The sequence below is a fragment of the Rhinatrema bivittatum genome, chromosome 11, assembly GCF_901001135.1.
Source record: "Rhinatrema bivittatum chromosome 11, aRhiBiv1.1, whole genome shotgun sequence".
In the NCBI taxonomy this organism is placed as follows: domain Eukaryota; kingdom Metazoa; phylum Chordata; class Amphibia; order Gymnophiona; family Rhinatrematidae; genus Rhinatrema; species Rhinatrema bivittatum.
The window spans coordinates 65208268-65231776 of NC_042625.1; the positions used below are offsets into that span (position 1 = coordinate 65208268).

General features: G+C 40.5%; 1 protein-coding gene across 5 annotated transcripts in view; it reads left to right on the forward strand.

Annotated features, from left to right (window-relative positions):
• OSBP2 (oxysterol binding protein 2) overlaps positions 1–23509 on the forward strand; it is a 299091-nt gene that overhangs the window by 13945 nt on the left and 261637 nt on the right. The window contains exon 2 of one of the 5 annotated variants that reach the window (XM_029619308.1): positions 13953–14031. The exons of 3 other annotated variants lie outside the window; for them this stretch is intronic. In XM_029619308.1, the coding sequence (XP_029475168.1) occupies positions 13968–14031 (64 nt within the window). In that variant the 5' untranslated portion in view covers positions 13953–13967. Of the gene's footprint in view, positions 1–13952; positions 14032–23509 lie in introns of those variants that run through there. One more of the 5 variants, XM_029619312.1, reaches the window with a different exon arrangement.

Consider the following 23509-nt stretch of genomic DNA (forward strand, 5'->3'; position numbering starts at 1 on the left):
ACAAAAGATGTTTCAATAGAATAACGGGACCTTCATAACACCGAGCGGTTACTTAGCCAAATATGACTGTTACTTAGCCAAATGGCTGCTTGATAAAGAACTTGCTGTACCAGTGTCGGATCTTTACCTTTTTGTTCATGGGGACTTTTGTTTAACAGACAAGAGCACAAGTTACGTTTCCTATTGCTTTTCAGCCCCTGAAACAGTGTCCTCAAAATATGGTTCCATGTGGGGCTCACAGATTGAATTATACTCAAGCACTGCACAGAGCCCAAGTACAGGTAGTAACTTTTCATTTTTTTATGAGCAAAAAAAATCTTAAAAAAAAAAAAAGTGAACCCCTTCCCCCCCCCAAGCTTTTGTGGGACCAATGATTATATATGACTGATTATAGCGGTGGAAACTTCACATTTGGCTCAGTAACCACTTAGTGTTATAAAGGTCCCTTTATTCTATTGAAATGTGTGGTGGTGGTTTGTTTTTTTTTTTGTCTTAAAACTTAAAATTTTTAATAAGAACATAAGAAATTGCCATGCTGGGTTAGACCAAGGGTCCATCAAGCCCAGCATCCTGTTTCCAACAGAGGCCAAACCAGGCCACAAGAACCTGGCAATTACCCAAACACTAAGAAGATCCCATGCCACTGATGTAATTATAGCAGTGGCTATTCCCTAGGTAAACTTGATTTAATAGCTGTTAATGGACTTCTCCTCCAAGAACTTATCCAAACCTTTTTTGAACCCAGCTACACTACCTGCACTAACCACATCCTCTGGCAACAGATTCCAGAGCTTTATTGTGCGTTGAGTGGAAAAGAATTTTCTCTGATTAGTCCTAAATGTGCTACTTGCTAACTTCATGGAGTGCCCCCTAGTCCTATTATTCGAAAGTGTAAATAAGTCACATCTACTCGTTCAAGACCTCTCATGATCTTAAAGACCTCTATCATATCCCCCCTCAGCCGTCTCTTCTCCAAGCTGAACAGCCCTAACCTCTTCAGCCTTTCCTCATAGGGGAGCCGTTCCATTCCCCTTATCATTTTGGTTGCCCTTCTATTATCCAAGTGTTTTTCTTATAAATAACAGTTAATACACTTTTGGATATGGACTTTTCTCGTGGGATAATGGATCATAACAGTCAATTCAAGGCATATCTTCTATGTAGATGAGCACAATAGCCATCGAGGTACAACATTTGAAAAGGCTTACTTGCTGGGATTCTGTACACTACTCATCTGCGCAGCGGCTGTTTTAGGTGAACTGTCATGCTTTCTCTTTTATGAGCATTACAAAAATAATTGGGGGAAAAAAAAGATACAAGAACTGTTAGGACCGACGTTTGACCCCCATTGCGATGAAAATGCCGAAATGGTCAAGCATCTGTGGGGTGTTATGATAGGCCCTCTTGTTAAACGAGGCAAATCCATTTGTTTAAACTTTCAAGTTGACGCTATTGATATGTTCTGTGAAATGCGCCTGTGAAAAAGTGAAAGTGTTATTTATACATGCTTTTTTTTGTTTTGTTTGTGGACTCGTATTGAGCCTTTTGATTATTTTTGAAAAGGATTTAGTAAAAACCATGACTCCCTCTCCCGCCCCCTGTGGCTGTGAGCATTGCCTTTGCAGCATCCCCAGACCCAGCTGACCTGGCGAGCGGGAGAACCCCACGCAGTGATCGGACCAAGGACCCTTTCGCATGAGTTTGCAGCACTCCTCAGTCACTGGGCTAGCTGGAGAAATGCATTTCAACTGGATTTTTATGTTAAAGTTGTTGAGGGACAAGCTTTAGTGAGAGACCTAGAATAGACCCTAATGAAATGAAATCAATCATTACATCTCCCAAAAAGGCAGTGCAGATATGGTTTTTGGTGCATGACACACACTGACTGATACAGTAACCAGCACACTGATATCTAGCAGATTATATAGAGAGACTTCACCATAGTTACTGCACTGTTTCAGTTTGAGTACAGCAAAGCTACCTGTTTGAGGTGTCGTATGTACGCAAGATACATTCACCCCCCAGTGGCATAGCCTGCATTTTCTCATAAAACAAACACTTAAATTGGATGTTGAATTTAAGTACTTAACTTTTAGAAATTGTGCTCAAAGCGAGATTCAGTTCAGGTAGGACTGTGCCTTAGAGAGGGGTTAGAGTCTAAATTTTCATGCCATCAAACATTAGGAAGCTGTAGACCTAGGGGCCATAATAGGAAACTTGAAGGGGGTAGATTCAGGAATGATGCCGGTAAATATTTTTTTCATGGAAAGGGTGTCAGATGCTTGGAATGCCTATTGGCAGTGATGGTGGAGACCAAAATGGTAACAGAATTAAAAAAAAAAAAATGCATGAGACATGTTTCATATGTGGAAATGAAGACAAATGAAAGCTGCTCATGAACAGGTTCCGTGTTGTATTGCATTGCCCAGCAAGCAATACAACATTTTTCCAGGTGTTAGTCCTGTATCCTGACTAATTACAGTTTATACAAGTATGCATTGCCCAGCAAGCAATACAAAAGGTTAAAGTAACAGAGAGAGAGAGAGTAGAAAACAGTGAAATATACCAATTGCCATAAAGTGGCATCAACCTATGTTAACATTTGTAGCAATAAGCACCGAGGATCCTTGGTGACAAGAGGATTGATTTATTTATATTCCGCTTTTCAGCACTTCAAAGCAGATTGCTTTCTGGTACTGCAGGTATTTCCCTATCCCCAGCAGGCTTACAATCTTTAGTTTGTTCCTGAGGGAAAGGGACTTGCCCAAGGTCAGAAGGAGCAGCAGTGGGATTTGAACGTTGGTTTCCCTGATTTTGTAACCCACTTACAATCCTAATCATCCTTCTGGGCAGACTAGTTGGGCTATTTTGGTCTTATCTGCTTTCATTTACTGTGTTATTAAAACTGCTCTGCCACTGATGTGTGAGGCCCAATAAGTTATGCAAATATAGTTTCAGCAGTTTTGAATCTGTGGTATTGTTTTGTACAATATTGATATATTATTGCTCTGGGAACTAATTTACCAATCCCTAGCCAATTTTATGATTCTCTTTAAGATGTTAATCTCATGTGCTGTTTCAGCACTAAGTTTATCTTTTTATAAATGGCATGAGCTGTTCGTAGACTACCAATAAGTAGGATCCAAACAACACCTAGAGTTCATGTGGAAAATCCTGACCTAAATGTACCCGGTTAGTTTTGTATAGTCTGATAGGATCAGAACCTGAGGCAGATGTTTTGAAAGATGATGGTATGTGTCCATAATTCTTTAGTTACTTAATGTTGGTGGCCTGATAGTAAGCGCGGTTAATTGAATGGTGCTAAATAAGTGCCCCAGCACGGTGTTGGGAAGTTCTGTGCTGCACTGTCTTTAAGAGTGAGATGCTTAGCCCAAGTTGTATGGATATGAAAGATGCTCGCTCTCATTTTTCCAGGTGTTAGTCCTGTATCCTGACTAATTACAGTTTATACAAGTATGTTCTATGGCCCATGAGGAAGCCAAAGATATGCAAAACATAATGGAGTAAACCAAGGTAATCTTGGCTGCAGTCTGAGCACGAGGCAAGCCTGCCATGCCTTTAAAAGCAAAGCGTGTCTCACTCACGGTCCGGTGCCTTATAGTCTCCTTGCTGTGGCCACCCCTGCACTTTCATTCTTGCCTTGCCTAATTCCTGTTCTCAGTGTGGCCTGTTGAAGGCCTTCTTGTCTTGTCTAGTTCCTGATTTGTTGTTTCTTTCCCTAGCTTCTGTGGGGCCTTTTAGTGGCCCTCCTACCTGTTCCTGCTCCCTTCTTTTTCTGTGTGGGCTTCTTGGTAGTCCTCTTATCTGATTGTTCCCTAGTTCCCGTGGGGTCATCTTAGGGTCCTTCTGCACAATCCTTGTGTTGTCTGTTGTCCTTGCTTCCTGTGGCCCTCCTGTCTTGTCTGTCCTGATTCTGCCCTGTCCTTGTTCTCTCTTGTCTGGTCCCTGCCTTGCCTTGCACCCTGTTCTAGCTTGCACTGTCTTTACTTTGTGTTTATTTTCCCTGTTCCTGTCTCCTTGTCTGCCCTGCCATTCTTCCACCTTGGATTGACTTCCACTTCATGACCTTCGACTCGGCTTGAACTCTACCAGCCCTAACTACAGTCTGCCTTTGTCTCTGCCTGAACTTCTGCTCCGAGGGCCCTGCCGGTGAAGTACTGCCGGCCAACAGAAACCTGTGGGCTCAACCCAAGGGGGAGGTGGCTGGTCAGGCAGAAGATCCTGCTCTGCTCAGCCCTTGTTGCCTGTGCTGCTTCTGCTAGGGGATTATCTTTGACTGGCCTGCACAGCCATGACAACCAAGTTTTGCCTTTTGACTGACACACAGAATTTTATTTGCATTTATTATATATAATATATATATATATATAGAGAGAGAGAGAGAGTGGAGGAGTAGCCTCGTGTGAACCAGGGAAACCAGGCTTCAAATCTTGTTGCCATTCTTTGTGACCTTGGGCAAATCACTTTATCTTCCATTGCCTCAGTTACAGATTGTGAGCCCTCTGGTGATAGGGAAATACCTACAGTACTTGAATGTAATCTGCTTTGAAGGGCATGAAAAAGCAGAATATAAATCAAATTAAAAAAGACCGCTGTAGATTTCCTTTCCTTTTTTTTTTTTAATTTTTTTTTTTACACCTCTTATAAATATCAAGTTTCCTCTTGTAAAATTTGTTGTCTTCACTGCCATTGCTGGTAATAAAATGTCTTAAGTGATGAGCCATTGCTTATAAATACATCTACAGAATCTTCCAATGAAGCATTACTTCAAAATGACTGCTTCTGAGCATTTGGTTGAGGTTCAGATGATAGTAACTATGGAAGAAGAAGGCCCACGGTTATTCCAAGGTTTCCTTTAGAAATATACTGTATGAGGAAGTGGGGAATGATATGAGGTTGAGTTCTGCAGACTTCGTTTTATACTCTGAATAAGTGCAGCAGCAGTTCAGGTTACTCCTGTACATGGGTAGGGGAGGTGCAAGTGTACCCGCTCTGTGGTGAGGCAGTGAGTGAGAGTACAGGCAGCAGCGCAAGCTGCGCTCTCACAGACTATGATAAAATGAGGAAATTAGGTAGAAAAAAACCTGAAAGGAGCAATGCACAAGGTAAAAAGCTTGCAGGAGGCGAGGATACTGTTCAAAATTACCATCCTTGAAGCCCAGAAAAAATATATTTTGTGCATTAAAAAGACTGAAGGAAAAGCAAAGCACTGCTGGCATGGTTTAATAGTGAGATGAAAGAGGCAATTTAAATCCAAAAGGGAATCATTCAGAAATGAGGAAAATAGGGAAGAGCATAAGCCACTGGCAAGTTAGATGTAAAAAGGGGTAAGCAGGCTGAGAGAGAATTTAGAAAGAAGCTTGCCATGAAGTAATACAAACTTTTTCTTCAAGTGCATTTGAAGCCAAAAGCCTGTGAGGGAGTCAGTTGGGCCACTAGAAGACAGAGGAGTAAAATGGGAGGTCAGGAAGGAGGAGGAAGTAGCAGAAGAAATAAATGAATTCTTTGCCTCTCTTTACTGAGGAGAATTTTGGGGTCAAGCCCACAGCAGAAATATCTTTTGATGGTGAATGACTCTGCGCGACTAAGATGGAATCACCGTGAAACCGGAGGATGTAATAACCAAGATCGACAGGCGAAAGAATAACAAATCGTCAGGACCGGATGGTATTCACCCCAGAGTTCTGAAGGAACTCAAAACTGAAATTGCAGAGCTGTTTCTGGTGATTTGCAAGCTATTGTTTAAAAAAAAAGCTACTGTAGCAGAAGACAGGAGGGTGGCCAATATGCCAGTTTTTAAAAGGGGCTCCCATTTGGGGGCTGGGAGATATATGGGAGAGGATATTTTTGGGGGGGGGGGTGCAGGATGGGAGTAGGAGGATGAAGACAATATTAGCACTAGTTGCCCATCGTATGGGAACTTTTTTATTTTTAATTCTTTTGATGCTTGATGGTGGACCTAAGCTAGGGGGGCTTCCCTCTGTGTCCTTGTACTTTGTGGATACTTTATTCATTTGATCTGGGAAAATTTTGAGGGGTGACGGGTAGTACTTCCCTAAAAAAAAAATCTGGCATTTGGCCACGCGTTTTCAACATGCTACTTTTACCCCTTATACAGTAAGGGGTAATAGCGCGTCAAAAACATGTGACCAACCCCCCCTCCCCCGAAACTAACAGCGGCCGCAACATGCAAATGCATGTTGATGGCCCTATTATTCCCGCGCGATACAGAAAGTAAAATGTGCAGCCAAGCCGCACATTTTACTTTCAGAAATTAATGCCTGCCCAAAGGTAGGCGTTAATTTCTGCCGGCACCGGGAAAGTGTACAGAAAAGCAGTAAAAACTGCTTTTCTGTACACCCTCCGACTTAATATCATGGCGATATTAAGTCGGAGGCCCCAAAAATAAAATAAAATAATTAAAAAAAAAAAAATTTAAAATGTGCTTGCGGGTCGCAAGACAGACACTCAGTTATGCCGGCGTCCGTTTTCCGAACCCGTGGCCGTCAGCGGGCTCGAACAGACATCGGAAAAATTGAGCATCTGCTGTCAAACCTGCTGACAGCCGCCACTCCTGTCAAAAAGGAGGCGCTAGGGACGCGCTAGTGTCCCTAGCGCCTCTTTTTACCGCGGGCCTTCATTTAAATACTCGATCGTGTGCCCAGGAGAGTGGCGCGGGCGCTCTGTGTGTGTGTGTGTGTGTGTGTGTGTGTGTGTGTGTGTGTGTGTGTGTGTGTGTGTGTTTTGGAGTCCATGGGCACAATGAGGAATTTTTTAAAATAATTCAGTTATATGCAGAACCTAAGACAGTAATTCAGGCGAATAGGGAAAAACTCAGGAATTTCCATACATGGGGATGAGCAGGAGAGTAATCAGTCAGTTAGGATGTCAGCCCAAAATACCTACTACTAGTTTTTTCAGCATTTTTCTTTTCTCTTTGCCAGTGAGAGATCCTAAAGTGTTGCACGCCTAGGACTCGCATCCCAGAATAAAGTCACTATACACATAGATGTTTAGTATACCTAACTCTTTTCATGCCTGTTTTGAAATGCTGAAAATAATTGAACTGCTGCATTACAGGCTTTCCACAATGTAAATATTCAGTTTTTGACTTTAAATTCTTCAATGGTAGAAAATTGCCGCTTGGCACCTGCTGCCATGGCAGGCCTGGGACCAGAAGGAGCCAATGCCATTGCAGCTTGGGGCTGCTCCCTGTCTGCACAGAAGACACTTTGGAGAAAGGCTAAAATGAAAAGAAGCGATCACAAAGCAAAACTACAAATATTGGACAGAACATACAAACCCTTTCCCCCACCTACACACAAAAAGAATCCTTATAATTAGCCTAAACAACCTCCCCTGCACACACATGACAAGACAAAAACATTTTGGCTGGTAGTCAACTTTTCTAAATATTTTTCCACCCTCAGATTTTTATTATTTTTTTTTTTTTTAATTTTAGTAAGTAAGAAAATTCCTTTTCAGTACTATCAATAGGAAGCTTGCATGACTAACTTGAAAGGGTTCTTTGTATAGCAAGGAAGAAGGTATTGCTGTGTGGCAGAATAGCTGAGGCCAGTTGTGGGAACATGTTGCTTGTAGACGCCCTCTGCAGCACTACCGCTGGCTGTTCCATTGCTCTGATTTGAGTGATCTTATTGCATTGGTGCCCTATTGAAATGTGCAGAATGTGCACGCTGTTTTTTAAGGAACTTCATAAGTGAAGGGCAATACCTAGAAATAGTGCATGGAAATAACATTGGTAATTGCTCAGTCTTTGATTAGATTGAATGGTTTGGCTATCGCGGCATCTCTGTGAATTAATAGCCCTGTTCAGAATTGCTGTCCATCCAACTTCTAAACCAGAAATTCCACACACAAGTCATGGAACCTAGTTTCTGGGATACAGATGTCTACGTGCACCCAAAAAACCCTCATCTCTGCCAGAATCCCCTTGCCCTCTACCCCCTTCCCCCAAAATGTCTTGAAAATATGGAATGGAAAGGATACTCAGCGCACAAGATATTAGGAGTACATACACACACAAATTAATCTCATAAGTCTTCTTTCCTTTCAGAAAGTAGGTGTGAAGGATTGCCTAGTTGTCTGATTTTATGACTGTTTTATTTTGTACACCATGCAGAACATTGGACTCTGGATTATAAATGCTTATATAAATAAATATAGACCAGAACTCCAAAACACCTTAAAGGACAGAGACCAGCTATCTAACTAACCCAGCCCACCTTAAATAGACTGGGAATCCACCCTATGCCCTGTTTTTCCAGGAGAGAGGAATAAATTATCGTTATGATGGCTCTACCGAATGACGGTATACAAAACCCATCAAATAAATAAATAAAAGCCCAGGCTGGGGGAGGAGGAAGCTCCAGTGCCTGTGCTAAAACACTGTGTGTTTGAAAACTTGACTTTCATGTGGCACTGCTGAGGTAAGCAGACTTGATACAGTTCTACACAGAAGACCTATAAATAAACCTATTAACACATTCTCAGACCCATAAGGGATAAATGTAGACTTCATTCTTGATAAATTCTTGGGGGGGTTAAAATCTTTGCTCTGCAAATGGCAGCGTTTATGCCGTTGGATCTCCTTTTATGAATGTTTGTTGCCCATTGTTTCTATATGGAGCATTTTTTAAATCAGTGGTTAGATTTTGACTGTTGGCACTTTTGGTGGGGATTTGCTGTATTTGTGGGTTTAAGGGTCATTATGGTCTACATTTTAATGTAAGTGTGTTATATGTATGTTGAGGAATGTTTTTTTTTTTTTTAAACCTTTTTTGCTAATATTGGGCCGGATTTTAAAAGCCCTTTGTGCACCGGGCCTATTTTAAAAAGGCCCGGCAACGCGCATAAAGCCCCAGGACGCATGTAAGTCCCGGGGCTTTACTAAAGGGGTGGTCCGGGGGCAGGGCAGTCTGTGGGTGGGGCGGGGCCAGAGGCCTCCGACACAGCAACCATTGCTGCTGTGTTGAAGGATCACGTGCCGGCAGGCCGCCGGCGTGTGCAACCTGCGCCTGCCCAGAGGCAGGCACAAAAGGTAAGATAATTTTGGGGGCGGGGGTAGAGTAGGGCTGGTGGGAAGGTTAGGTTAAGAGGAACGGGGGAAGGCAGCTCAGCGCACGCAAGGTGCACAATTGCGCACCCCCTTGCATGCGCACGTTATAAAATTGAGCATACATGTGCGCGTGCCGGGTAGCGCGCGCACATGTATGCCGTGCACACTCCTTTTAAAATGTACCCCGTTGGGTAGATAACTCTGTTTTACAATATTTTGGAGCATTTTTGATACTACAAAAAAAGTTGTATACTAATTAGTGATATAGTTGGTATAAGGTTTTTATTTCTAATTGTGTTAATTGGTTTTGGAATAATTTACATGAATGTAAGAGGGGTTTCAACTTTTTATTACATTGAATATTCATTTGTTGATCCCTTATTTTAAATAGGGTTGGTGCTATTTTATTTGATCTCTCTTTAGATATAGATAGAAGTCTATAAACTGCTATTATCAATAAGGAATAGCCACTGCTTGTTACCAGCATTAGTACCCTGGGATCTATTTAATGTTTGGCTACTTGCCAAGTACTTGTGACATGGATTGGCCACTGTTGGAAACAGGATAGTGGGCTTGATGGACCCTTGATTTGACCCAGTATGGCATATCTACATCAGAAAGTATCCCCCTCTCACAGGGAGTCCCACAAGGCTCATCCCTATCTCCTACCTTTTTCAACGTCTATATGCTACCACTCTGCAAATACCTAGACAAAACATGGCTCACCTACTTTCTGTACGCTGATGATGTACAGATCCTGCTCCCCATCAGAGACAACATCAGCATCACCCTAAACCGATGGGAATCACACCAGTCAGACATAACCTCCATCCTCCCCAGCCCCCCTGTCCCCCCCCCCCCCCGCCACTGTACATAGTTAACTTCCCTCGTATTCTCCTGGTAATAAGACATGTTAAGCATATTATACTTGTAGTACTTTCTGATATAACTGTTAATTATACTTGGCTAGTTATCCAATTTAAGCTGTTACACTGTACCAAGTCATTATAAGACGAGCCTTAGACTTACTGTTATATGTAAACCAATGTGATATGGTAAATCGAATGTTGGTATAGAAAAATAAATAAATATCTAATGTTCCTATGTATTTACATACTTAAAATTGGGTTTTACATATATAATGCACTTTACCCATATAAATGAGCTTTTGAAAATTGCCACAATATGTTATTGAATTGCCCATAGGATATTAATGTGTAAATGCACTTTATGCATGTATGTCTTTTCTTATGTTCATATTTAAATCAAGGTTTTTTATAATACCGTTTTTGCTATAATTTTTCACACCACCATTATTGCCTGGATTTGAGCATATCCTCTTTTTGTATCTGAGAACCAGCTGATGACTTCATTATAGTTCCATCCTTTTGCTAAATGTAGAAGTCTATCAAAATCTATGCTGAGGAAAAGAGTGCCAGTTCTCACTTCTGAGTTTGGCTCTTCAGCATTATTGGCAATAAGTGAAAGGGCTTTTCATATTGTCCAAAGGTTCTCTCAGGGCAGTGTCTCCAAACGGGCTTGTTTTGCACAGATCTCAACAGGAATTAGGCCAGTATATGTTGGGAATGATCTTAATCTCTCAGATTTACTGCCAGGGCCCTTTTTAGTACCCGCATTGTACCAAAAAGTCTCCTTTTGGAGTTCATGTGGTATAATCTATGGGCAGCATATCAAGGTGCACTTGGAAATCGTTCTTGATCAGGCCAGTGGCACCCAATATAATTGGGACTATTTCTGTATCTTTCTGCCACACTTTCTTGGTCTCTGGTTGCATCTCTTGATACTTTTCACTTTCTTCATATGATCCAGAGAATAGTTGCTGGGTACTGACACTTCTATTAGCATTGCCGTTCTTGGGTTTTTCTCCTTCACCATAATATCTGTTACTTTATTTTATTTATTTATTTGTAGCATCAATCTTCCTTTTGGTGGGAATATGAATGTCCCAGGTGATCCCAATTTCTTTATTCTTTTCTGTTCTATTAGGATTGTGCTACCAGTGCTTTTTTTTGGTACATCAGTGTTATAATGTTTACATAGTTTCCAATGAATAAGCCGTGCCTCTTTGTTGTGCCTTTCTATACACAGAGCTTCTGACATTGGCACATCACAACCAGCAATGAGATATGTGACAGTTTCCACTTCCGTTCTGCAGAGTCTGCATTTGTCTGTTTTGCTGTTCTTTTCTAATTCTGGCTGGGACCCATCCTGTCTGTAGTCCATTATCCTGTGTTGCAGTTATCAGTCTCTAATCTATATGTTTGAGTTTACCTTGTTACCCATTGCTGGCTCAGATCTTGATCTACATGGGGTTTCTGGAGTAGCTTTCTGTACTTCACACTGTGTTTATGCTTTTGCCAGTCATCTTTCCTTATTTGCTAGTCGGACTCTTTTTAAAGGGGTTCTCTAGTTTTGCTAATTATGTAGCTGCTTTTTCTTCATGTGCTAGTGGATTTTCAATCATTCCCTCCATTCGCCGAACAGTTGACTAAGCTTAAGGAATGAGACTAATGATGCTTGCTTGCTTTCATACTTCAGCACTATTTGAGCATTTGGATCCATTGATGTCATTAAGTATGCCTGTAGGTTTCTTATGGGTAGCTCTATATGTATATTCAATTTCAATAAGACCCATACTGCTTTCTGCTCTAGGGATGTATAATTTTGGCATACACTGGTTTTTAATGGGTGTGGAGGAGCTTGCTTGTTATTACCTCTAAATCTTCAAGATTTTTATGGGGCCAGTCTGCTATTCCAAAGCTGTATGTTAGTGCAGGAGTTACAAACTGATTAATAGCTTGTATCTTATTCTGTGCCATTAAGCTGCTTTTCAATATCCACTTCACTCTCCTATAGTATCTTTACTGATTTTTTTTTCTCCCAGTATTTTATACTGAATCTTTTTTTCACCTTGCTCTCTTCCTAGATATTTATATACTCCTTCCTGCTCCAGTTTCTTTATATTGCAATTTTCAGTCAGTGAGAGATTTCCTTTGAGGAAAGTTTCCTTAGCACATTTGTCGAGGCCAAATGTCATATTGATATCATCTGAGAAACTCTTCACTACACAGAGTTATGCCAGATGGGGATCACAGGAGCTGTAGAGTTTCAAGTCAACAAATAGTAGGTGAGATGTTGCTGGTAGAGGATTGATAACTATCGGATTAAGGATAATTCCATAACTCAAGGAGTTAAGAGTACTCAGTAGATTTCATGCCAGACAAAACAAAAGCAATAACAGGGAATCTCTCTGAAATATTCCTCGCTGTATCTTAATGTTAGGAACAATGTATTGACCATATTCATAATTCATATGGAGAGTAGTCGGCCACATTTTCATGGTGAACTTGATGTACTCAATCAGTGCAAGGTTAACTTTGTACATTTCAAGGCAATTTATTATCCAAGTGCATGGGATGCTATCAGAGATTTTGACAATTTATATGGCTGGTCATATTCAGCATCAACTAGTCTTTAATGCTATATGTTCTTTTTTGTTACTCTTCTGTTCTCTTGGCAAATAGTTATTAGTCAATTTTAATCATATATTTTATCTATATCTATTGAAGTAGACAGCAAGTTATTGGTCAATAGATTTTGGGAACGTTTATTTGACTCTCACTTTGGAAGGAGTATTCTTCCTGTTAGCCATTGTAGAGTTAATTCTCTTCTGTACTATGTTTGTAAACGTTTTCTGATTCCCATTGCATTAAAGACAACATTTATTAAGACCTCTATGGTTTTCTAAGAAGCAATCGATGGCTGTGTTGCTTATTATATCTCATGCAAATGATGTTGGAACTGAGTTTTTGACCAGCAACAGGTTTGAGCACTGCTTAAAAGTTTTTATGCTCCTTATACTTATGGCATATAAAAGATAAAATTATTTGCATTCACATAAACCCTCAACATGGCAGCTGTGCACTTTTTGGAGGTAATTTTCAAAGAAAAAAGTAAATGTAACATACTATCTTAGTAATTTTCAAAAGCCCATCTACCTGTGTTGTTCGCTTAACATGGATAAAACCTATTGACAATTCAATTGTAGCTACAATATATATACCCCTGAATTGTTAATAGGTTTTACCTGCATTCAGTGCACTTAAATTGGGTAAATGGATGTTTTGAAAATTTACATTTACGTTTTCCTTTATGTATCATTTGCATTTTTCTTATTTGCTCTATTGCAATATATAAGGCAGGAATCTTGTCCACTTATGTACATAGTAATATAGTAATGATGGCAGAAAAAGACCAAATGATCCATCTAGTCTGCCCAGCAAGCTTTCCAAGGTATTAACTGGCGCTCTGTGCAGGTTACCCCCATGTTTCTGTTAAGGGTAGTAACTGCTGCTCCGTGCCGGTTAAGCTTTTTTATTTATTCCCATCTCTAGGGAATAAATTTGTTTTTCACCAATTATCAAGGGGCGAGTGTACAAACATGAGACAATAGATGGACAAAGGTTTTATGTATATGGATACCTGAGGGGCTATTCTATACAAGACAGGTTTTTGTTAGATTTTTAATTAGCCATATTATATGTATTCCTTATTATAAGAAACTTTTTTCTGATGTACTGTATATATAAAATTAATTCACCATGTTTTTCTTTTCTCAGTGATTGTTTTCATTTGTTGTAAGCATTCCATTTTCATTAAGAATTATTTATGATTTTATAGTATATTTGGATTTTTTTTAGGATAATTTTGCTTATCCCTTTTTTTTTTTTATCTAATAGCATTTATTTTTCACATTTTTTACAGACATGGTTGATTTTTTTTTTTTTCTCCCTCTTCTTTTTTTTTTTTTTTTTCTTTTCTGGATCACAAGTTCATCTTGGCCATAATGGTTCCTCATATACAGTTAACGATCTCCACTGTATCTTTGCATCTACTTTCTTCATCTCCAGGTAGGTGTTTATGCAGTATTCTCCATAGGCTACAGACATGTAGATATATTTAACTATTTATATAGATATCTATATATTTTTTTAAATCCTCCCCTTTTTATGATCTATTACTCCTTGACTATGATTTATTGTCAATTTACATATTTTTATTTTAGCTTACTCTGTTTCTCCTTTTCTTATGACATTTCATTACTAAGGCTGTATTTATGACTATTATTTTTGTCTTTTGTAGGTGTTTTTATTGCTACTATCAGTTCTAAAATTTCTGTTCCTTGCTCTGGGTATATGAATGAATTGGATCAGCTAGTAACCCTTGATGCAGGCACACATGCTGAACCATGGCCATGCCGAGTTCTAATTAAAATTGTTATATTGAATTTATGTATACATTTGAGTTTTAACTGTATGAGTTTATAAGTCTGTGCATAGATTTTATTGAATTTATTTGCTGAATTTTTTAAATTGTATTTGATTTAATGTAAACAAAATTGTTAAAATGCTTATTTATATTGTTTGTTTGTATTGTAATCATTAATTTAAATATACATAAATTCCTTTGCACTTACACTTACACTCTTTGTTCTTCAATATTTGTTGTGAGTTTGCTTCTGTTTTCTTTTTTTCATGGAAAAATAAGTTGCCTGCTGCTATCTGCTTCCTACTCTTGAAATGAGCTACTTACTGCCAGATAGTCTCTAGTGACCCAGATTGGCCACGGTCAGAGACAGGATGCTGGGCTTGATGGATCTTTCAGTATCACCCAAAATGGCACATCTTCTGTTCTTAATAGTTAAAAATGAGTTTTCTATACACTCAGTTATTGCAAAAATGTGTGTAGTAGAAAGCTTAGGGTTTCTGCAAGTAGTATTAGTAATTTTTAGTAATAGGGTAGTTATTGTCTTACCTCAGCTACAGAAAGAACACGGTGTGTGCTTTATTTTTTATTTTCTTAGGGCTCGATTTACTAATATCGCCGGGCTCTTTGAATCCCGGGGGGGGGGCGGTCCTGCGATAGCCGGCAGTGATCTCACCTCCACGGTACGATCGCTGCTGGCGTTGTGCCAAATAACTACACTATAAAAGGTGTAGTTATTCGGCATGAAACTGGCAGCGAAAAAGCAGCTTCCTTTCGCTGTCGGCGAAGTCTTCGTGGTGTGAGTCCCGGTGCCGCCCCGATTCCTCCTCTTCTGGGGCTGACGCCGCCTGACTCCGCCCCGATCTTGGTATAGCACACGATAAGGGACTTTTCGTGTGCGATCCGCTTGGAAAATGACCCTCTTAGTGCAGTAACCTAGTTGTATGTTCAGTGAATTGAATTAATATGAGCTAAAAGACACAAAGCAGGCTATTTAAAGTTTTTTGTTTTTTTTATTTCTACTAGTAACATTTACTATCAGATTTTAAATAGCCAAAATTATGTTCATCTGACTTAAGCAATTGCTTTAAGTGCTGAAGCAGACATAGCCATTATAATATTTATCAGACTTGATTAATCTCTTGAAAGTCAAAAGCACATCACACCAGACAACTTTCTTGTATAAAGTAATTGTTAGAAAAAAGTTTTGTCATGACAATCATAATTGTAACTTTTATCATGTACTGAGTTCTTGAGGAGGAAGCTTTAATTATTACCACAATATCAAAAAGCAAAAGAAGCCTCATAGTAGAAACTAGCCACAGTGATTTTCTAGGGGCTTTTCTCCCTTTGCTGTGATAAATTACCTCGTTCGGGGCTAGATGTCCTTACGAGTTTTCCCATTTTGTGTCTGTAGGAAAGATGTTATTGCTGCCTTTTTTTCATTACATTTCAGACCTACATGGGTTTTTAAGCCTGCATTTTCTTCTTCCCATTGGTGCTCAATGGGGAGCCATCACATGTGGCTTTTCTTTCTTCTTCATTTCTGGCTCTCATCGAGGAGCCACCATGACCTGACTCCTTACTTCTGTCATCAGGGATGCATAGCAATAATCCTGTCTATTCCTCCACCCCAGCCCACCATTTCTCTTTTCATATGTAGACTAAGTGCTGCTCTGCTGTCTTCACCCATGTGCAGGATGTTGGCTCTTTACGAAGCCCTTGAAATGAATTGGTCTGATAGACCGGTACTTTGGCCATTCATGATTACGTGAGTGCGCAGAGTTTGGATTATTGGTTTCCTGCCTTTTTATGTTACTTAGGCTGACGTTTCCTGAAAAACCCAATGTTTTAATTTGTTTAAAAAGATTGTTAGGCCTGATAAATTGGTAATTTTGAGAACTGTGGCAGAGATGTGCAGAATGGAGCAGCAGGACTGACCCCGTTTGATAAGCTGCTGCTCGGCTGCTTCCAGTTGCAGATCTTTGTTGCTGCATCATAACTGTAAATAAATGCCAGCTATTGTATGAGCAACACTGTGGGCATGATTCACCCAATCTGAGGCAGGGAAGGCTGGTGAATAAAAGAAATAGCTGTTCAGCGCTGGAGCAGAGGCTGCATGGTAGGCCAAATAACAGTGATTTTGATGCTGTGAAGAACATAATGTAGCATTTTGTACCTACCTGGCTCTAAGCCGCAGAATGCATTAGTTGCTATACCTTTTTGAACATACAAATTTGCTGAGAGATCAGTCCCCTGTAGAAAAAGGTGAAGACAACCCGCCAAGCATGTGTGGGTCATGACAAGGGCAATATTCAGTTAGGACTTATCTGGCTAAGTAGTGGCGGCTGAATATCCTGTCCTGCTGAATGGCTGCCACTTAGCCAGATAACTAATTATCCAGCTAAACAATTAGCCAGTTAAGTGGCAAGAGTAGCAAGGGTATTCTGAAGAGGAACTGACATAGCTAGGGGAGCTTCCCCAAATGGTTTACTTAGTACTGAACAGAAAGCGGGCCTGGTTTCAGTCTCTTACAGAAAGACCTCGGTCCACCAGTTCCTCTTTCTCAGTAGCTGCCACCAAGGGTTTATGCGTGACTTTGGCTGAAAGGCTGAAGCAGTTAAGATGAGATATTGAATTAGTGACAAAAGGCAAGGAAAAAAACCTTCTCCCTCCTCTGCTAAGATAGGCTCTGTGCAAAGTTTAGATTACTTATCTCAGCCTTTCAGAAGGGTGATCCAGTCACATGCTCTTGGGCCTTGACTATCTCTGGAAAGAAAGTCTCTCAGCTCCTGGATCCTCTATCCCTTGCTGGGATTTTACATGTAGTTTGGCTATGAAGCAAGAACAGCTGTTTGTCTCTCTATTTCCTCAGAGCACATACTTCTGTCTCACCCTCTTGATAATTAGCTCTTCAGGAGAAGAACTGATTGCAGGGCTGCCAGATGCATTCCTCTCTTTCTAGATCCTGGCTGTCCCCACCTTACACAAACAGAGCCAGCCAAATTGTGCCTCTTCTATCTTAAATGATCTCCCAGCATTCCTTAGGCTTCCTGCTCTGCTGGCTTTGTAGTGCTATTCTCTGTGCAGGCTAAACAATACAGCCCTTTTCCTAACTTGTTTACACTGAGTGCTGGATGCTAGTTCTTACACAACATTTGTCATTCACAGGAGAACAGACAGAAGTTTTTAACATTTTTATATTTCTTCACATTGACTATAGAGGCTTGCAGTCTTTGCAGGGTTGAAAACGTCCAAAAAGCATTGCTCAGATCCAAATGCAGCTTAATCCACATTCTAAAGCTCCAACATATAAGTTTGTGGGGACAGGAATTTGATTTATAGTAGCTTACTACATAATTTCACTGAGAGAGACAGGTAAAAGATATGTAAATAAATTGAAAGCTTCTATGATCAGCACACAGAGCTACTGTACCAGTACATCTGATAATGAAAGATTAACTCCAATTACTTAAAGAGAGTGCTGATAAATTGGATTTGACACAAAATCAAGCTAGAAAGATCCTTGGCCTTATAGCTATATATTGCAGATTATAGACCTTCCCTTTTCCTGAACCGCGATATTCAGTTGTGGTACCCCCAACACTAGCATCCTCTCAGTTTGAATTGAAAGTAATAGGAAGCCCACTGCAGTTATAGAAAGAACAAGAGGAGAAGGGAGAGAGAGATTGAAGCTGTAGACAAGAAACCCATAGCATGCATCCTTGGCAAAACGTTCAAAATAGACAAAACAGGCAGCACACTGTGAACTTAGTATCTCTATGCATGATCAGTCCCCTGAAACCAGAACAAAAACTCTGTGATGTATAAGTTCTATGGTACTTGCTGCTTATTTAAAAATATGGTATACATAGCTCAGAAGTGTCATAAAGCAAAGTAAAGTCCTTCAGTCTTTATGCTCTATAACTAATTCTCCCTACCTGGCAGTTATCAGAGTTTTACAGGAGGTGGGGGTTGAACACTTTGGCAAACTCTCTTTTACTTGTCATGAAACTGCAGTATCTGGCCTCAGCTGTTCCAATAATAACATTTACAGATTAGGGAAGGTGAAAAGTTTATTTTTGTGTCTACTTAATGATTTATGGCAGTATTTCTCAACCAGTGGTCCTTGGATCAGCACAAGTCCTCGGCAGCATTCATTGCAGAAAGAAGCAAACTCGAGCTGCAGCATTCTTCTGTAACTGCACAGGTAGTACCGGTACACCCTCTACTACCCTGAGCCTCAGGGCCAAAATGTCTTGTTAATGGCTTCATTCCAGGCCCTATAGTGCTGCACCTTGCTGCTGCTGCTTCTGGGTACTGACACTCTCTGACTCTCTTATTTTACCACTGGCACTGAACAGTTGTTCGGGCCAGCAGACTAAACATGACCATTGGTCTCAGCTGAGCCCCGGACTGCTCCCACTCCTACTCTGTAAATAAAATCCATTGGATTGCAGGCTATGCAGTCATAAAGGCTGCTGCAAGCATCAGGCTACTCTAAGAGGTAGTATCTGCCCCCACTACCAGAAATGTGAGTATTTTTAGCCCCTGGCTTACCCTATCCTCTGGAATGAGGAAATCTGATTTTTTTTTTCCCCTCCCCTGCTCTGGGTATATAAGAAACACATCTCCTTTATTTATTTATTTTTTATTTATTTAAAGTCTCTTTTATACCGATATCCGTTCGCACATCGCATTGGTTCCTTTGTCAAAATTCTTGTCATTAGAACATAAGGAGGTGGTTGAGTTGAAACTGAGGGAGACTCCTGAAGAGGGGGAAGGGGCATGTATTCCCACCTGCACTTTAGCCATAGAAGGGAACTCCTCCTCCCATGTTTCAGGTGTCTCCCCCAACTCTACCAGCCAGCCGGTACAGGTCCGTTTAGGATGTCAGCCAACTGATCCTTGGCATCAAAAAGGTTGAGAGACACCAGTTTATGACATTCTTTTTATTCTTGTTTTGGCTTCTTAAGTCTCTAGGAATAACCTGGTTTATCCTTCCACAAGATATATTATGTTAATAATCATTCTGTTTTTGTCTCAAATCATTCTGTTTTTGTCTCGCTACTCGATTGTCTTCATTGACCATTTTAGCACTCTCCAGTTGTTATCGTTTAAAATCTTTCCTGTCTTCCAGATCCCATGTTTTTGCTCCCTGTTTAATGTAACTTTACTTTCTATACAGTTGTTAATTGGTTTGTAAACCGGTACGATAAGACCTCGTCTTGAGTATCGGTATAGTAAAAGAATTTAAATAAAAAATAAATGCTGATTTACCAAGTTTTTCTCCTTTAGCTGTTACTATAGTGAGCAGGGAGAGGGACGCTTTGTATTGCTGCGTATCTGGAGACTGTACTGACACGGGTTTGAAAGCTCTAGAATTAATTTTTACTTGTGGTTAGAAGACAAAATGCATGGGATAAATTGCAATAAAAGCTGGACAGTCTACCTCGCTTGGAGGTTTAACTGATATGGTGACTTGATTTCTTGCCTGCTGAGAATATTGTACAGCTTAACTAAAACATGTTAAGGCTTTGTGAGAGGAAACTGATCTAACTTAATTTGATCAAGAGGGAATAACGAGCTGAACAAGCAGGAAATGCAGAAAGAAAAGGACAATTAATGATTTTAAATTTTGATAGATTGTGGCAGAATTGAGAAATGTTGGCATTTCTAAAAAGGTTAAAACTTGTGTGCTTGAAGTTCATATGAGCAGTTCAAATAAGAGAGAAGAATTAGATATTAGGGGTGTGCAGCCAGAAAAATTGTGTGTTTTGGTTTGTTTAAATTTTTATTTTGCATTTATTTCTTTTTATGTGTAATTATTTCTTTTTTTTTTTTTTTAGTGTGCACTAAAAAATTATCAGTAAATCCTAAAAAAATAAAATAAAATGAATGCACATCCCTACTAGATATTTCTATTTACTCTTAACTAAATGTGTAGAATGCTCAGAGCAGAGGGATTTTTAATTGTTTTATTGCAAAGTAATTTAAGAAATTAAGGGCTGGGTTTACTAATGCCGCAACAGGGGGCGGGGAGGCGGTTCTGCGATAGCCGGCAGCGATCGCACCTCCGCGGTGAGATCGCTGCCGGCGATAACTACACCATAAAAGGCGTAGTTATTCGGTGTGAAACTGATGGCCATAAAGGTGCTTACCTTTCGCTGTCGGCGCAGTCTTCGCGGTGTCAGCCCTGGTGCCACCCCGACTCCTCCTCTTCCGGGGCTGACGCCGCCCCATCTTGGTATCGCACGCGATAAGGGACTTTTTGCGTGCGATCCGCTTAGTAAATGACCCCCTAAGTTACTTATCAGAATTAGTAAGTCAGTATAAAGTTATTGCACATTTGACAAAAGAGGAATTGGGCATTTTCCCTTGATAAGAAGGCTGAATTAGCCATGACATGTTGGTGATGTCATCTAGTGGTGCCAAACGGACTCATCTCTCCTAGCTAGTAGACCTTTTTAGCTCTAATGAGCATGCGTGGAAATTCTCGCGTGGGGCTCTCTCATGAGCCTCCTCAATCTTTTTTTCATTCAAACACAGCACGGATGTGTACGGTCTGTGGTTTTTATTTTTCTTCAGTTCTCTTCGTTTTGTGTACATTTCATGTTTTTTCAATATAAAAGTTGCTTCACTGCCTCAGCAGTATTTCTAACTGCATTTTTCAGTGCTACCAAAAAAAAAAAAGAGTAAAAGTGCTTGCTTCCTCCAGATGTTCAGCAAAAAGGCCAAAGTAAATGAACTCTACCACCGTTGCCTGGGACTGGAGCACGACCAGGCCCACTGCTGTAATTACAGATGGATGTCCCTGCATATACAATGCGCTAGAGCTTATAAAATGGAGGAAATGCGAAAGTCTCCTAGAAGTCGCGTACACTCCTTCTGCAGTGCAGCATCGTCTGCTTCAGTGGGAATAGAGTTGAGCCCAGAGCTCCTCTAAAGCTTTCCCCTTCAGCAAGGCAGGCCGACACCTGCATTGAAGAAAAAGTGGTGTTCTGTGGAACCACCAGAGCAACCATCATTGAATAAGCATCAAGGGCCTTCAATGCATGGAGCATCAACGCACTGTGCACTGATGCATGGCGCACGGTCATAATCTATGCATGGAATATTGGTGCCATCTTCATATGTATTGTCGGTGCTATCGATGCCCACGTGCTCAATGCATTCAGATCATGTATTGATGCTCTCCAAGCATGGTAAGTTGGTGCATTCGAAGCTTGCAATCATGAAATCATTAAAACATCTGGTACAGTCAAAGCCTAAAACATTGGTGCCACTGAAACTTAAAATATTGATGCTGTTGACGCACAAATTTATGATGCACTCGATGCCTCAAGTCCTAGACAGTGGAGCCTTCCCACATCAATTGTATCATGTTGAATTACTATCCAAGATCAGGAGTATAGGGAAATATGATACCTCTATGCATCCTACGTTGCCTCAGGTACAAAAACTTAGATTGTAAGCCCTCTGGGGATAGAGAAATACCTACAGTACCTGAATGTAAACCGGTGTGATATCTCAATTGAGATGAATGTCGGTATATAAAACTAATAAATAAATAAATAAATAAATCTCTGATCACTAGAGCCCTTATGCCAACAAGGTTGTTGACAGAAGGTTTGCACATAGACACCATAATCTCATATGTTCTTTGGTGTTTCTTCCTTCTAATAGTCTCCAATTCAAGGACAAGAGCCCATTCTAGTCTCACTAAGGAAAATGAAATTATCAGTTAAGTAATTTCTACATTTCCTAGCATGTAGCAGATGGACTCTGGACCAATGGGATGTACAAAAGCTACTCCCAAACTGGGTGGGAGGCTGCACGTGGCCCATTTAGTACTGCCCTTGCGAAGGCTGTGTCCTCCTGGGCCTGAACATCCAGGCGGTAGAACCTCGAAGGTGTGAATGGAGGACCATGTCTCCGCCCGACAGATCTCGGCGGGTGACAGCATCTTTGTTTCTGCCCAGGATACTTATTAATATCTGAGCTGGGTGAGAGAGCCACATGATTATTTGACTCACTTTGGAGAAAAATGTTTACGTTTTCAGGTGAATAAATGGCTCATCAAACCCTCTAAACCAGAGCTTTCCAAACTCTTCATGTTGGTGACACACTTTTTAGACAAACATAATTTCATGACACAGTAATTCAGTCTACTAGCAAACCAGAGGTTAAACGAACAAAACTTATTTCGACAATTTATGTATGTTTCCTTAAATATATACATAAATAAAATGTTTCACGACACAACCTATCTCGTGAAAACCTTTCATTTATATTAACACTAATCTTGGAATATTATATATTTTTATTGTTATAATTTGAGTAACAATGCCTGGCCCCCACACACTCATCTCTCCCCCCCCCCCCCCCCAGCACATGTCTGTTCTCCACACTCATGTACCACTTCTTTTTGATTGTTGCCAGTTAAGTGCTTCACTCCCTTCAGGGTTCAAGCCTGTCGTGGTGCATAAAACCTTCCATGATCACCAGACACTGTTGCTTGCAGTCAGTACTGCTCGTGGCCAGGCCTCATTGGCAGCAGCAGCCAATGACAAGGACAGCTGGGCTCAAGTCCCACCCACCAAGCACAAAAAATGCGATTGACAGCAAAAATTGCCCAATAATAAGCAACCCATGAACTGAAAAAAAATTTAAAAAAGCGAATTGCTAGGAAAAAAAAAGTCCGAACTCGCATCGGAGTTGACGGCACAGCATCACGTGCCGTCGCATGCGCATGACGCTGGAGGGCAGCAGCTATGTGGACCAGGCTTTAATCTGATACATTCACACAACACACTAACATGTTGTAAGACACAGTTTGGAAAGCTCTGCTCTAAACCTTCACCAATAGCCTGGCAGGATATGCCAGAAGGAACCAAAGTTGTCACTCGTAACCTTTTTTTCAACCTCCTGTAGGCTGCTCTTTTGTGAAGTGTCTCCACATTATAATCAGGAAATAAAAATATTCTAGATTCTTTATGATGTAGGCGATTAAGCTCTCTAGCCCTACAAATCACTCACTCCTTTGTCCGAAAATGGTAAAATTTATTAAGCTCTGCCCGGGGTCTATTGTTTCCCTTTGTGAGTCTGGGGATCAGTGAGCTC